We start from the raw sequence: 16,420 nt of genomic DNA, 5'->3' as shown, positions 1-16,420 counted from the left end.
AAGTGCTCAGCTTAATTCTGCATTTTTAGAAGAGAATAAAACCTGAACAATTTGTTTTTTATTGTTTTAGATGAAATTATTTCTTGTGTGTGAGCCAAAACTCAGTTCCACCTGTCTCCATGGAGTGAAAGAGAATGAAAAAGAGAAAGAGAGAGAAAGGAAGACATTAAATTAGTTTGGTAAGGTTATTACAACAAATGACAACTAACAGTGTGGTTCAAGAAAACTAAATTTATCTTATCAGTTCAGATTGTCAAGGCCAGATTGAGTGGCAGATAGAGATAGACATAAAGATAAATAGATAGATAATAAATGATAAATAGATAGGTAAGTAGGTAGGTAGACAGATGATAGATAAAAAGACTGATAGACAGACTGACACACATAGCTAGACATACAAGCATGTAGATAAATGGATACACAGGTAGGTAGATAAAGTCACTAATTCCCCAACATTTGCTGTTAGTCATATTCCATCATTTTTTCTGCTCTCTAGGTAAGGTTTTCTTACATCAAGTTAAAAGATTAATATTTTTCTAGCTTTATTGAGATGTACTTGACATATACCGTTGTGTAGGTATAAGGTGTACAACGTGTTGATCTGATACATTTATGTCTTGCAGTATTATACCATCTGAGTTCTAGATACCACTTTCCTCAAGAAGTCACATCATCACTTCTTTTTTATGGCAGAGCATTTTAAATACACACTCTTAGTTTATACTACAGTACTGTTAACTAACTACCATGCTGTGCATTAGAACTTCAGAATTGTTCACCTTAAAAATGAAAGTTTATACACTTTGACCAACATCTCTCTATGTTCCCTGCCCCTACTGTGCTAACATCCCTTCTAGTCTGTTTCTGAATTTGCATTTTTTTTAGATTCTATCTATAAGTGAGAACACACAGTATTTGTCTTTCTTGGTCTGATTTCTCTGACTTAGCATAATTCCCTAAAAGTCTATCTATGTTGTTGCAAATGGTAGGATTTCCTTTTTTTTTCTTGTGGCTGAATAATATTCTATTATATATATGGAATATATATTTACATTCCTAATAATATTCCACACACACATATATGTGTGTTTGTATACACACACACACACAAATGGGCACATTCTTCAAATCAGAACATTCTTAAAAATTATTGTTTTCAGAGGCTGTCCCTTCAAACACTGGTGAGTTGATTTCAAGTGGTGACATTTCTGAGTAAATGACACTAGTGACATCTCATGAAGACAGGAAAGACTGTAGAGTCCAGAGAGACTGATAGGCATCACTTTGGGTTTATCTTGTCCAGGCTTGAATCTGATTTTGCCCACTTACCATTATTGAAACCAAGTGAAGTCCAATGACATGAAATTATGAAGACCCATTAATGTCCATCCGGTAGTGTGGTGAATAGAAATAAAGAACATTGTATCATATAACAGTGGAGGACAGCATGAGGTTTGTTGATGTGTGGGTCCAAAGCAGCCATGTGGGTTGGACTCTCAAGTCACAGACATGCAAAAAAGAAGAGGGGTCATCACAGAAAGCCAATCATGGTTGGAAAAGAAAACACACATTTAATAGAAGAAGATTCCTTTACAAAAACATGATATACGTACTCTGTAGGGAATAGACTCTGGGAGGACTTTATGAATAATAGTGAGAAAACTCCACCATCACAGGCTACTAGGTGAGGGGTTGATCAGTATTCTAAGTGGCGTGCAAGAATTTCTTGTGAAATATTACACAATATCTAAACCATAACTGCGTGTACAGTTGAGTGAGAAGCATCAGGAAGACGTCTTTGTCCTTATCATGGTCTAGGATCCTGGTTGGCAAACTGTGGCTTGCGAGCCACATGTGGCTCTTTGGTCCCTTGAGTGTGGCTCTCCCATAAATACCACGTGCGTGTGCTACCTCAATAAAGAATGTACTTACCTATATAGTTTAAGTTTAAAAATTTGGCTCTCAAAAAAACTTCAATTGTTTTACTGTTAATATTTGGCTCTGTTGACTAATGAGTTTGCTGACCACTGGTCTAGGAGGTTTTCTAAGGAGTTTGCTCTGTTCAGATTGGCTCAGGAACGCCCATGAGAAGGCACAATGTGGTCATAACTCAGGTTGTGTGTGTCTGGGGAGGGTAGGAGGTTCCCTGGGATGAGTCTGGTTTGTAGGGCAGCGCTAGCTCTGGTTGGACTGCAAATTTTATCTCAGCCTGACCTTCAACAACATGGGATGGAAAATGGAGATGCTTGGATGTGCTGGAGTGAGGTGGAAATCTGTGGAAAGGCTTTGTGCAGGGATGGTCGGTGACAGATAAGTTTGTGTCTGTGACAGTAAAACACCTCAGCTGGGGATGAGAGTCTGCAGAGGACAGAAAGGAGGACAGAAGAAATTGCACCAAGATGTCCTGAGACTACAACTGAGCCTGACTGTGAGGATGAACTTGGTCACATAAAGAAGGGCTCAGAGTGAGAAATGTGGGATTTGTTCACTGTGCATCGAGGGGAGAAAGCAGAGAACTGAGGGCTCTACTAGTCCCTGCCTTGGGAGACTGGGGAAGCCAATGGGGCTGTCACAGAACTATGGCCCCAAGAGGAACAGGATTCTTGAGGAGATGTTTACAGCACTGTCAACTGACTCACAGAGAGAACCACCAGCCTCTGCCTGGCCTGGGTGTGTGGTTTGTTTCTTCCCAACACTTCCTCCCTCTGGCTTCCTTGTTTCTGTGAGCAGGAACCCCTTTTCTCTGTCACAGTCCCTCAAAACCTCTGAGTCATTTCAGCGTCCTCATTGTCTCCTCTCTGTGAGGCACCAAGTCTATATCAGATACTGTAAATTCTATCCCCACGCTTTGGTCAAAAGAACTAGTTAAAGACAGTTCACAGATTTTCATCTAAGACGTGGGGATACATTTATTGACTGTCTATTTTGAGTCAGTAACTTCTCTTCCTTTTTTCCTTATGGTAGGAAAGTATGAAATGTCACCTCTCAGGGTCGTTAGGAGGATCAGCAGTACCTGAGACACAAAGGGTCTCAATCTGGTGTTATGTATGTGACCTGGTTAAGACCTGACTATTTGAGACTTATGGTAGGAAGGACTACTTGGGAGACACGTACATATCCCCCAACCTACAAGGTAAATCTGAAACTACACGACATCCTTGGTTGAATGGTTGATGAACACAGAGTTACAGGATGCAGGGTTTGTGGTTCTCACACTGGATTTTATACACAGAGTAAATCAAGAGTGAAAGTGGAAATTTCATTCATGAGTTGATCTCTAAACACTAAGGCACTTAGGGCATCTCTGACCTGGTGAGAGTCCTCTCCCCATAAACTCCATGGGGAGATGGTCTAACTTCTAAGGTATAACACATCTGTAGGGAACCATATCTGTTTAACTTGCATTTTTAAAGGAGGCAATAAGAGAGAAAGAGAGAGAGAGAGAGAGAGAGAGAAACATTGAGCTGTTTGTGTAAGTGCCCTGACCAGGGATCAAACCGGCAACCTCTGAGTTTGGGGACAATGCTCAATGAACCAAGCTGTCTGGCCAGGGCTAAATTCTTTTTTAATTTAGTGATTGACTTTTAGAGAAACAGAGAGTGGAAGGGAGAAAAAGGGGAGGGGGAAGAGAAGCATTCATTTGTTGTCACACTCAGTCGTTTGCTCTTTGGTTCTCCCATGTGTACCCTGACCAGGGATCAAACCCGCAACCTTGAAATTTCAGGATGATGCTCTAACAGACTTAGCTAACTTTCCAGGGCCCATGAAATTCAGCTTTTCCAAGAATATCATTCAATGGAATAGAGTAAATACACAATATCTCAACCACAACTTCTTTTCACTTTCAAGAAAATTTTGTCATTCCCCAATGAACACAAAGCACTCAATCTCCAGTCTCTCTGTCCAGTGCAACCCCTGACAAACCTAATTTCTGTGTCTATGGGGTTCTTTCTCCTGGACATTTCATGTAAAAGGAATCTCACAAAATGTGATTTTTTTTGTGTCTGGCTTCTATCATTTAGTGGCATAATTTTGACGTTCACCCAACAGTGTAGCAGGTGGCAATGCATTATTCTTTATTGTTTAAAAATCTCGGTGTTCTGAAGATGCCATGTTTTGTTTATGTGAATGTGGTCTGGCGTGAAGGGATGTATAGATGTGGATCCAAACCAGCCATGTGGGTGCATCCTCTTGTCATAAGGGTGAGAATGGAAGGACAGTCAGGGAGAGTCAGTGGTGACAGGGAGGGAGGCCCCCAGTGGGTGGAGGAGGCATTCTCCACAGGAACACGGCACACGTTGTCTGCACCTCAGTCACAGTCACTCTCCTAGACAGTCTCAGCAGGCAGTGTCCCCAACTGTGGTCCAGACTTTCTCTCACCACCTCCTGGGCCATCACATGTGCTCCAAGGCTCCACCTCTCTGAACACTGCATTGTTCCCTCTGGGGTCACATCCTGGCTGCATCATGGGTCCTTCCTGGGCTGTGTCGAGCCTGAAACAGCAGCACCCCCAGGACAACCAGGATCAGTCCAGCCACGGCCATCCGGATAAGGTTCTCCACTGTGTAGTCTTCAGGTTCAGTGGCTAGAAAATGTGGATACAGAGGTCACCATAGTCAGGGAAGACCCAAATCTCCTGGTTCTGATTTTCCACCATGGGTTCCCACCACCCCTTGGCCTCAGTGTCCCCGTGACGTCTGAATTCAAAACCTGCTCTGAGTCACTGTGATAAGAGTTAGCTGTGTCGAAGAGCTCAGGATTAGTGGAAAAAAACTATCTCAATTCGGAAACTATTTAAGGACTGTGTGTTCTGTATTCAGTCTGAGACTCAAAGTCCCAAAAGCTTATTACCTATAGCTGAGAGATCCCATAGTTTCAATAGTTGGGAATCAGGGATCTTGGTGGAGGGGTTGCTGTCAGGGGCTCTGAATGACAGAAACACAATACACACACACATACATACATAACTTATATAATATATAAATATATACAATTTATGTAGTATATTATAAAATAGTATGTAAAACATATATGTATATATAGTTGCATATATATTCTTTCATAAATACTAGAATTACATATTATCATTTATATCTACATATATGTGTGCTGTACCAATATGTAGTGTGTGTGTGTGTGTGTGTGTGTGTGTGTGTGTGTGTGTGTGGTGCATGTGTTGTGTATCTAGGGATAGAAGGAGAGAGAGCTAAATGGATGGTTAATGATGTAACTTTTATCCCAAAAGGTAACCTCCATGCACCCCTTATCAAATGTCATAAATAAGGATATCCATAGTTCTGGTTTTCAAGCTTTAAGGAACAGAGAAATTTCACCAAATTATAATATTTAATGAGCACAAAAAGTAGGAAATTATGCCAATATGTTACCCCATCTTGATAGAAAAAGCAAGATGTAAAAAAGTATTATTGATCTATCCCAATTATAAAAATCCATGCAAAAATGTTAAGTATCAGCTCACACAATTCAGGAAATGCACATTGATGATAACCATTGTTCTCTTGCGTTAATGTCCAAATGGTTGCAACCAGAAAGCCTTTTTAATGTGTCTCATGTGGCTGTAAATCAGAGAAAAAGGATAATTTCTAGATGTGTATTTGTCAGAACAAGAAAGCACGCCTAAATAAGCCTTAATAAAACAGAATAACAGATAGAAATGTAAAGGTGAATAGTGCTTTTGTGGGAAAATTTGTTTTTTTTCCTGTCTTGGCCACTGTGAATCATACTGCCATGAAATTTAATTTTGTAAATAAAATTATTAAAAAATAGTGCTTTCAATATAAAATATAGATTTCTCAATAGGTTTGCCTTCAAAAAAATTTGGGTATGAATTAAGCTGTTTTCCTGAGATGAAACTCTAAAACATTTTACTCCACCATTTCATCATCAAGAATTTGGAGTGAGGAAGATAGGTATACAGTTTGAAATTTAAAAAGTGAAATTCCAACAGATTTCAAGATGACTGCAGAGTCGGTGAAAGCTAAACTCGCCTGTTCCTGCCCCTAAACCAGACTTACAGCTAACTTACAGAGCAATCAACCAGAATACCCAACTGAAGGCTAGCTGAACTGAGGTATTATACCTAAGGATTTACAGAAGAAACCACATAGAGACAGGAAGGAGGGTGGAAATGTATAAAGAGCTAGCCCCTGCACCCAGGTGTGGCAGCTGAGAAGCTGGAGGAGTACCTTGGCTGGAAAACTTTCTGCCCCCAGGAGCAAGGGACCTCAACACCATGCAGGGCTCCCCAACCCAGAACAACAGAGATAAGAAGAGGAGCCCGTATACCATCTGGTGGCAAAATTACTGGGGATTCGGTCCACTTGGGAGAGAAGGGAGTCTGCTGAAGACCCAGAAGCCGCCTTCCTAGGGACAAGCCCTCCATTGAGGGGGCAGCACTGTTATCACCCCTGTGAGCTCAGCCCACACTCTCCCAAGCTGACTGTTTGGATCTGCCCTTCCAAGTCTCAGATACCCAAAACTGCGAGCTAAGTTGTGCAGCAGAAAGGGTGAGCTGCTGAGAGTTGGGATGTTTGAGTGGGAGATCCGTGAAGGCTACTGTCTGGGACTAGCATGAAGGGCTTGGCCCCCACCTGTGGGCTGGGCTGACATCAACCCTTATGGGAGACTTCTGATCCATTCTCCTGAGCCCAAGGTCCCTCCCGGCTGAGCTGGCTTCTCTAGAAGGGATGGATTAGAGGCCACTTTCCCAACATAAAGTGCCTCACTGCATGACTTCCATATTGGGTACCAACTACACCCAGTTCCAGTTGCCCCTCCCTACTGAACTCACATTGAGTGAAAAAGGCTTTATGTAGTCTTTCTTCAGAAGGCTCTGGAAGAAGACCAGGCAACCTTAGGGAGGACAGATTAGCTGACAGGTGGAGGCAGTCCTCAGGGAGCCTCAGTCATTTTACAGATCTGCCTCCAGCTCTAAGCTGGAGGAAGCAGACCTTTGTACATAGGCTGACCCCTTTCATGCATGTCCTGGCCCATGAGATGTAGCCACAAACAGTGAACAGCATGGTAGCTCCAGACAGGTAGACCAAGGTCACACACATTGTCTGACATTGTCCTATACCTGACCACGTCCAAGTGGACCCAGAACAAACACAACCACTGGTGGGCTTCAGACCACACTTAATCTCAATCCAGCTAGCCATACAAGCAGCACACCTGAAGAGGGATCTCGGCAGCCACAAGACTCTGCTAGGAAGAGCTCCGCCTTGAGGGAGAACCTCTGCAGCATGTCTTCAAACAGTGATTGAGGTTTATCCTTATAGTCAGCCAGCCCGAAGGGTTAACTCCATCCACAAGAAAGGCCAACAACATTCATGACTCAACTACAACAAGAAGGTGCACATAACTCAAAAAAAACATTCCTGGAGCATGGAACTCAGGTCATCTGAAAGATTGTGCCACTGAGCCCAACAAGCCACTATCACCAGAAAAACATCATAACAAGTCTGAGAGTCACAGCAGAGATACTTAACACAGAGAGACAAAATGTGGAGAGAAAAAAACATGCCTCAAATGGAAGGACAAGAGAAATCCACAGAAAAGGAATGAAATGAATTGGAAGCAATCAAAATACCAGATGCAGAGTTTAAAACAATGGTTCCAGGCAGAGGCGGATTAAGGTCGGTTGAGGTCTCAGACGCAGAAGAAAATATTTGGCCCCTTAAAAAAAAGAGAGAAACAGGGAAAATAAAAATACATGTTAACTATATTTGGGCCCCTGGAAAAAAAAGAGAGAAATAGTGAAAATAAAAATACATGTTAACCATATTTGGGCCCCTGAAAAAGAGAGAGAGAGAAATGGGGAAAATAAAAACACATGTTAACCATATTTTTAAATAAGTAAAAAATATTATGTTCTATTAATGTTGAAATTGCACATATGAATCCAAACTTGATATCATTAGAAAAAGTGTAAAGTTGGAATTCTGAGGGTTCCTTCAAAAATCGGGGACCATAACACATGTCCAGTGCACCTGCCTTTGAAGCTCCTCTGGTTACATGAATGTTCAAGGGCCTTAGGGAAAAAAATAGATAATCTCAGTGAGAACTTACACAAAATGATCCTAAGTATTAAAAAAGGACATTTAGTGAGATGACACCATAGTAATGGCACAGTGAGAGATACCCTTGATCTCTCCCTGAAATTCCAACAAATTGAGCAGCTGTGGTGCAGTAAGAAAACCCAAGCTGTACTCACAGGTTTGCATGAAACGATCCAAGCATGCAGTCAACTGAGGGTAGGAAGGGTTTAGAACAGTTGTTCTCAACCTTTCTAATGCCGTGACCCCACAATACAGTTCCTCATGTTGCGGTGACTGCAAACCAAAAAATAATTTTGGTGGCTACTTCATAACTGTAATTTTGCTACAGTTATGATTCTGAATGTAAATATCTGATATGCATTATGTATTTTTTGATGGCTTTAGGCAACCCCGCTGGGGTCACGACCCACAGGTTGAGAACTACTGGTTTAGAAGGAGGGCAGAAAATGAGGTGTAATGGCATCAGCTTGGTAAAGGAGAGAAACCTAGACTGTCTGGGTTATTGTCTACTGGGGTCCAGAGAAAGTAGAAACCCAGAGTGACTGATACTTCTTCTAACAGGAGGAGTGTTGAGTTTGAGGGGCAGAGAGGGTGATATTGAACGAAGGCAGCAGCAGAATGAGGTGTCACGGCCAGGGTTTCCTGATCTGCTGGCAGCCTGCACTCTGCACAGAGATAGAGAAAAACAAAGTGCAGACTCCCAGCCTTTCAGATCCCACCTCCTTAACACTGAGGGGTGCAGAGAGTGACAGAGACATATCCCATAGCTAGTTTTCCAGAATCATTCTCTCCCTTGAAGGACGCCAGCACTCTGTATCTGGTCCTCTGGTCTGTCGAGATGTGGAGAACAGTGCCCAAGGCCTGATACACATATTACTAAAGCAGTAAAGCCCTCACAATATTACTCATCCATCATCATGACTGTAGCCCTGCCTCCATCATTGTGATGGCAGCATCACAGCAGAGGTCAGCATAGAAATTTCAGAGCTATGGGAGTGACGTCAGAGAAACAGCACCATGAAGGGTGCTCCCAATATCTCTCCCTGAAGTTTCAACAAATTCAACAACTAGAGACAGAAACACAATCCCAGGAACATCTGAAATACACATACATCAAACAAAGGTACGATTGGGTGAAAGGTGGCTGCATATATAATCCACTCTAAAGAAATTAAGACAGAGAACGAAGTATTCTCTTTCCTCACTGACCTGAGGAAGGGCTGCTTTCACTTGGAACTGAGAGGAAGGAAGGGCTAGGAGCGAGGGAATAAAATGGCTAGGGAAGAGACGTTCAAGCCGAGGAGAGAGTGTGTCTGTGGCTCAACCTATGCAGAGCTAACACCAGCAGCAAACCCCGGCAGAGGTGGGCAAGCAGTTGCCTGCAGAGACTGATATCAGAGTGGCTTTGGATTTGTTTATTCCTGATCTCCTGGGTGAGCGCGAGCAGTGTGCAAGTGGTTCCACTTGGCGCTTTGGGCATGTGCGCTCTTGTTCCTGGACACAGGGGCTGGGTTAAAGACTGTCAGCAGTGACCTTCTGCATGGGCTGTAGCCAGAATTTCTGAGTAATCCCAGCTCTCTGAACAACAATGCGTGGGAAGTGCGCAAGAGCCGGCTTCCCTATGCCAGGACCTGTCCAGGTGGGGAGCCTCCGCAAGCCAAAACAGGCTACAAAACACATTCCTGCTGAAGAGAACTGCAGAAGTGCTGGGGGGCAGGGTGATCAGGCAGCTTATTGGAGCAGGCAAACTCTAGAGAGCACATCTGATGAATGCTGAGGCAAACCAGATGTACCCCAGAACCATTAGAAAGGAGCCTAACCCGCAGTCTGCTCACTGCCCTGCTGGCTTACGCTGGTGGCTCTGGTTGACAAAGCCTTCTTTCCCAGGGCTGCGATTTAAGTGGACCCCAAAGAGGGACTTAATAATTCTTAAGAACTCTTGCTCTGCAGGCAGTGGCTGGGGCAACTTCCTACCAGCTGATACAGGTTAAAAAGCACATTCCCACAGAACAGACTTCAGAGAACACTGTGTAAGTTGGGCGGGCTGGGCTGTAGGCTTCACAACAAGGGAGAAGCCCTGTGGAGAGCAGACCCATGGAGCACTGAGGCAAATTTAACTAGACATACCCGGGGAACCTTAGAAAGAGTCTGACTAGAAGTCAGCTCACTCTCTTGCCTGCTTGAGCAGGTGGCTCTGGTTGACAAAGCTTTCACACCCAGAGCTGTGCTTTGAATAGACCTGGAGGAGGGACTTGGCAGCTTTTAGGACCTCTTGCTCTGCAGGCAGTGACTGGGGGATCTTCCTGCCAGCTGGTACAGATTGAAAAGTGGAAAAAGTCTGGAGAGAATAGACCCGTGGAGCACTGAGGCATACTAGACATGCCTGGAGGCTCACAGAAAAACACCTGAAAAGCAATTGGCTCCCAGCCCTGTCTGATCACACTGGCGGCTATAGCTGGCAAAGCCTTACCCAGAACCCTGCTTTGAGTGGGGCTGGGGGGAGTGGGATTGGCAGCTCTCAGAGCCTCTTGCTCTCCAGGCAGTGGCTTTGGCAACCCCACAGCTGTGTCTCCAGGCTGCTGGTTCAGAAAAGAGAAATTTGGGGAGAGCCTCCAGGAAAACAAACTCTCCCATTGTCGGAGCCTGAAAACGCTAATAAGTCCCGCCTACCAATGGGACTGAGGCCTAGTTTATGTCATCACCGTAGTGACACATCAACTGCAATGTCTGCCTAAGAGTGCCACAGGGACAGAATCTAGGGTAGAGTGCCACTGGCCAAAAAGAGAGAGGAAAAAAAAGGAAGAAGATAACCTCTTAAAACCAGGAAAAATCCACAGTCTTTATAACTTTTTCATTTTTTTCTTGTATTTTTAATCTTTTTTTTCTTTTCTACCTTGATCATTTTATCCTCTTTCAGTTTTATTCTTTCCTTTTCATTTTGAACTTCATTACCCATAGGTGTTACATTTTCCATTCTTTTTTTTTATGAGTGTTACATTCTAAAATTCTTAACTCTCTCTTCTTGTCTCTCTCTTTGTTTCTTCTTTTCTCTTTCACTTTTTGTCTCATTTAAATCTCACCCACAAACACATTATTTTATTCTGGATTCAAATTTTTTCTTGTTGCCTTTTGTGTACTTTTTACTTGGTTTTTAAAAAATCTCTTTAGCATTTCCCTCAACTCTTGCTCTCTATTCTATGTAATTTTTTTCCACTTAATACAATAGAATTTTTATTTTTTCACTGTATTTTTTCTTTTTTCTCTTTTTCTTTTTTCTTCCTTTCTCTTTCACTATTTCTCTCATTTGACCATCATTTAAAAACAAATTATTTTATTCTTGATCCAAATTTTTTTATTATGGCATTCTGTGGGTTCTTACCTCACTTTTTGCCTCCTTGTCACTTTCCCCCAACTCAGGCCCTCTATTCAATGCAGTTTTTGTTCCACTTAGCACAATTAAATTTTCGGTATTTCACTGTATTTTCTCAAAAAAAAATTAAAATTTTTTTTATCATCTCTTATTAGTGCTATTAACAATACCACTCTCAAATGTCATTAAGGAAAAAGAAATTGAATGTGATGGATACTAAATACAGAGATGTAGCTCAGACAGATGAGGAAAAAAGTATAAAAAAATGTAATAGCTTGGAATACTTGGAGTTAGAGATAATTTAAAATTGAAGCCCTGAAAATACTCAGGGACATACAAGAAAACACAGAAAGGCAATTTAGAGAGCTCAAAAAACAATTCAACAAACAGAAAGACTACATCACCAAGGAAATTGAAACTATGAAAATGAATCAAACAGAGGTGAAAAACTCAATTCATAAAATGAAAAACTAGGTAACAAGCTTATCCAGTAGAACAGGCCAAATAGAGGAGAGAATTAGTGACATAGAAGACAGGTAACTAGAGGCACGACAGAAAGAAGAAGAGAGAGACTCATGAATTAAAAAAAACAAAAACGAGAAAGCCTTACAGGAATTTTCTGACTCAATCAGGAAGAGCAACATAAGAATAATGAGTATATCAGAAAGAGAAGAGAAAGAAAATGGAATGGAAAACATATTCAAACACACAATAGGTGATAACTTCCCAAGCCTATGGAAAGAACTAAAGCCTCGAATTCAAGAAGCAAACAGAACACCAAGTTATCTTAACCATAACAAACATATTCCAAGGCACATCATAATGAAATTGGCACAAACCAATGACAAAGCAAAATTCTCAAGGCAGCCAGGGAAAAGAATAAAACATACAAAGGAAGACCCATTAGATCATCATCAGATTTCTCAGCATAAACTCTACAAGCTAGAGGAGAGTGGACCCCAATATTTAAAGTTCTGAGAGAGAGGAACTTCCAGCCAAGAATACTATACCTATCAAAGCTATCCTTCAAATACAAAGTAGAAATAAAAAGATTCACAGATACAGAAAAGATGAGGAAATTTATCACCAGAAAACCCCACTTTAGGAAATACTAAAGGGGGTTTCCTGACCAGATACAAAGAACAAAACAAAAGCACTTATGAGATAGTGTACTATAATGAACATGATATGTATCCTTTCCATTACTTAATGGTAACCACCCCTAAAAAAACCCACCACAGAAGCACATGGCTTGAAAAAAAGTAACAGAGGAAAGAAGTATGGATTACAACCAAACAAAAACAAATGATAGAAAAACAAAAGAGAAGAACCAAACAAGATACAAAACTAACAGAAAGGAATTTATAAAATGGCTATAGGAAACCCTCAAGTGTCAATAATTACACTAAATGTAAATGGATTGAACACACCAATAGAAAGACACAGAGTAGCAGAATGGATTAATAAAGAAAATCCAACTGTATGCTGCCTACAAAAAACATATCTAAGCTACTAGGATAAAAACAAATTCAAAGTGGAAGGTTGGAAAACAATACTCCAAGCAAATAACATCCCCCCCCCAAAAAAAAGCAAGTGTAGCAATACTCATATCTAACAATGCTGACTACAAGACAGCAAAGGTAATCAGAGACAAAAATGGTCACTTTATAATGATAAAGGGGATATTGAATCAAGAAGACATAACACTTCTTAATATATATGCACCAAACCAAGGAGCACCAAAATATATAAGACAGCTACTGACTGACCTAAAAACAAAAACCAACAAAAATACAAAATACAAGCATACTTGGAGACCTCAATACACCGCTGATGGCTCTAGATCATTCGTCCAAACAGAAAATTAATAAAGAAATATTGGCCTTAAACAAAACATTAGAAAAATTAGATATGATAGATATCTACAGGACATTTCATCCCAAGGTGACAGAGCATATATTTTTCAACAGTGTACATGGAACATTCTCAAGAGTTGACCATATGTTGGGCCACAAAAATAACATAAACAAATTCAGAAAGATTGAAATTATGCCAAGCATGTTCTCTGATCATATAGCCCTGAAACTGGAATTCAACTGCAAAAAATGGTAAACCCACAAAAATGTGAAAACTAAACAACATACTTTTAAAAAATGAGTATGAAGAAGAAATAAAATGAGGTCAAAAAAGAAATAAAAACAAAAATCAAAAGATACATACAGAGAAACAAAAATAACAATATGACATATCAGAATCTCTGGTATGCAGCAAAAACAGTAATAAGAGGGAAGTTCACATCACTACAGGCCTATATGAACAAACAAGAGAGAGCCCAAGTAAACCACTTAACTTCATACCTTAAGGAACTAGAAAAAGAAGAACAAATACAACCCAAAACCAGCCGAAGAAAGGAAATAATAAAAATCAGAGCAGAAATAAAAAAGAAAAACTATAAATAATTAATAAAACAAGGAGCTGGTTCTTTGTAAAGATCAACAAAATTGACAAACCCTTGGCAAGACTCACTAAGGAAAAAAGAGAAAGGACTCATATAAACAAAATCCAAAATGAAAGAGGAGAAATCACCACAGGTATCATAGATATACAAAGAATTATTGTAGAATACTATGAAAAATTATATGCCACCAAATTCAACAACCTAGAAGAAATGGCTAAATTCCTAAAACAATACAATCTTCCTAGCCTGAGTCATGAAGAAGCAGAAAGCCTAAACAGACCCATAGCAGGGAGGAAATAGAAACAACTATCAAAAACCTTCCCCAAAATACAAATCAAGGGCCAGATGGCTATACTATTGAATTCTATCAAACATTCAAAGAAGGTTAGGTTCCTATTTTACTCAAAGTCTTCCAAAATATTGAAGAAGAAGCAATACTTCCAAAGACATTTTATGAGGCCAACATAACCCTCATACCGAAACCTGGCAAGGAAAACACACAAAAATGAAAACTACAGACCAATATTCTAATGAATACAGATGCTAAAATACTAAACAAAATACTAACAAATTGAATACAACAACACATTAAAAAATAATTCACCTGACCAGGTGGTGGCGCAGTGGATAGAGCATTGGACTGGGATGTGGAGGAACCAGGTTCGAGACCCCAAGGTTGCTAGCTTGAACACGGCTCATCTGAATTGAGCAAAGCTCACCAGCTGGGACCCAAGGTCACTGGCTCGAGCAAGGGGTTACTCAGTTGGCTGAAGGCCCATGGTCAAGGCACATATGAGAAAGCAATCAATGAACAACTAAAATGTCACAATGAAAAACTGATGATTGATACTTCTCATCTCTCTTCATTTCTGTTTGTCTGTTCCTATCTCTTTCTCTCTCTGACTCAGTGTCTCTGTAAAAAAAAATTCATCATGATCAAGTGAGATTCATCTCAGAATCACAAGGATGGTTCAACATATGTAAAACAGTTAACGTAATACACTATATCAACAAAACAAAGAACAAAAACCATATGATCCTATCAATAGATGCATTTAATAAAATACAACACTATTTTGTGTTTAAGACACTCAACAAAATGGGTATAGAAGGAAAATATCTCAACATAATAAAGGCCATTTATGATAAACCATCAGCTAACATCATATTAAAAGACATAAAACTGAGGACTTTTCCCCTAAAATCAGGAAAAAGACAAGGTTGTTCACTTTCTCCACTCTTATTCAACGTAGTGCAGGAAGTTCTAACCAGAGGAATCAGACAAGAGAAAGAAATAAAAGACATCCATATTGGGAAAGAAATAAAGGTTTTACTTATTGCAGATGACATAATCCTATACATCAAAAACCCCAAAGACTCCACAAAAAGACTACTGGAAACAATAAACCAATAAAGTAAAGTAGCAGAATAAAAAATTAATATACAAAAGTCCATGGCCTTCCTGTATGCTAACAATGAAACATCAAAAAATAAACTAAAAAAAAAAAAATCTCCTTTATGGTTGCAACAACAACAAAAAATACTTAGGAATAAACATAACAAAAAAATGTAAAGAACCTATATAATAAAAACTACAAAGCATTATTAAGGGAAATAAAAAAAGATACAATAAAATGGGAAAATATTTCTTGTTCTTGGATAGGAAGAATAAATATAGTCAAAATGACTATATTACCCAAAGCGATATACAAATTTAATGCAATTCCCATCAAAATTCCAATGTCATTTTTTAAATAAATGGAACAAAAATCATCAGGTTTATACAGAACTTTAAAAAATGCCGAATAGCCTGACCAGGCCATGGTGCAGTGGATAGAGCGTTGGACTGGGATGCAGAAGGACCCAGGTTCGAGACCCTGGGATTGCCAGCTTGAGCGAGGGCTCATCTGGCTTGAGCATAAAGCTCACTAGCATGGACCCAAGGTCACTGGCTCGAGCGGAGGTTACTCAGTCTGCTTTAGCCCCACAGTCAAGGCACATAAGAGAAAGCAGTCAGTGAACAACTACGGTGTCGCAACAAAAAACTGATGATTGATGCTTCTCATCTCTCTCCGTTCCTGTCTGTCTGTCTCTGTCTATCCCTCTGACTCTCTCTCAGTCCCTGTAAAAAACAAACAAACAAACAAACAAAAAAAAAACGCCGAATAGCCAAAACAATCTAAAGAAAAGAGAACGAAGCTGGGGGCATTACAATACCTGACTTCAAATTATATTATAGAGCCATGATTATCAAAACAGCATGGCATTGGCAGAAAAATAGACACTGAGACTAATGGAACATAATAGGAAGCCCGGAAACAAAACCACATATATATGGTTAAATAATTTTTGATAAAGTGGCCAACAACACACAATGAAGAAAAGAAAGCCTCTTCAACAAATGGTGCTGGGAAAACTAGAAAGCCCCATGAAAAAGAATAAAACTTGACTACAGTTTGTCCCCCTGTACTAAAATTAATTCAAAATGAATCAAAGACCTAAATATAAGAA

At 40.3% G+C, this 16,420-nt stretch overlaps 1 protein-coding gene across 1 annotated transcript in view; it reads right to left on the bottom strand.

Moving 5' to 3' along the window:
- Positions 1 to 3,975: 3,975 nt before the first annotated feature.
- Positions 3,976 to 16,420, bottom strand: part of LOC136331966 (leukocyte immunoglobulin-like receptor subfamily A member 6) — a 29,434-nt gene continuing 16,989 nt past the window's right edge. The window contains 1 exon segment of the mRNA XM_066271161.1: positions 3,976 to 4,585. Within this exon segment, the coding sequence (XP_066127258.1) occupies positions 4,449 to 4,585 (137 nt within the window). The 3' untranslated portion in view covers positions 3,976 to 4,448.

Source organism: Saccopteryx bilineata, chromosome 3 (genome assembly GCF_036850765.1).
Source record: "Saccopteryx bilineata isolate mSacBil1 chromosome 3, mSacBil1_pri_phased_curated, whole genome shotgun sequence".
In the NCBI taxonomy this organism is placed as follows: Eukaryota; Metazoa; Chordata; class Mammalia; order Chiroptera; family Emballonuridae; genus Saccopteryx; species Saccopteryx bilineata.
This window is presented reverse-complemented; position numbering and strand designations above follow the sequence as displayed.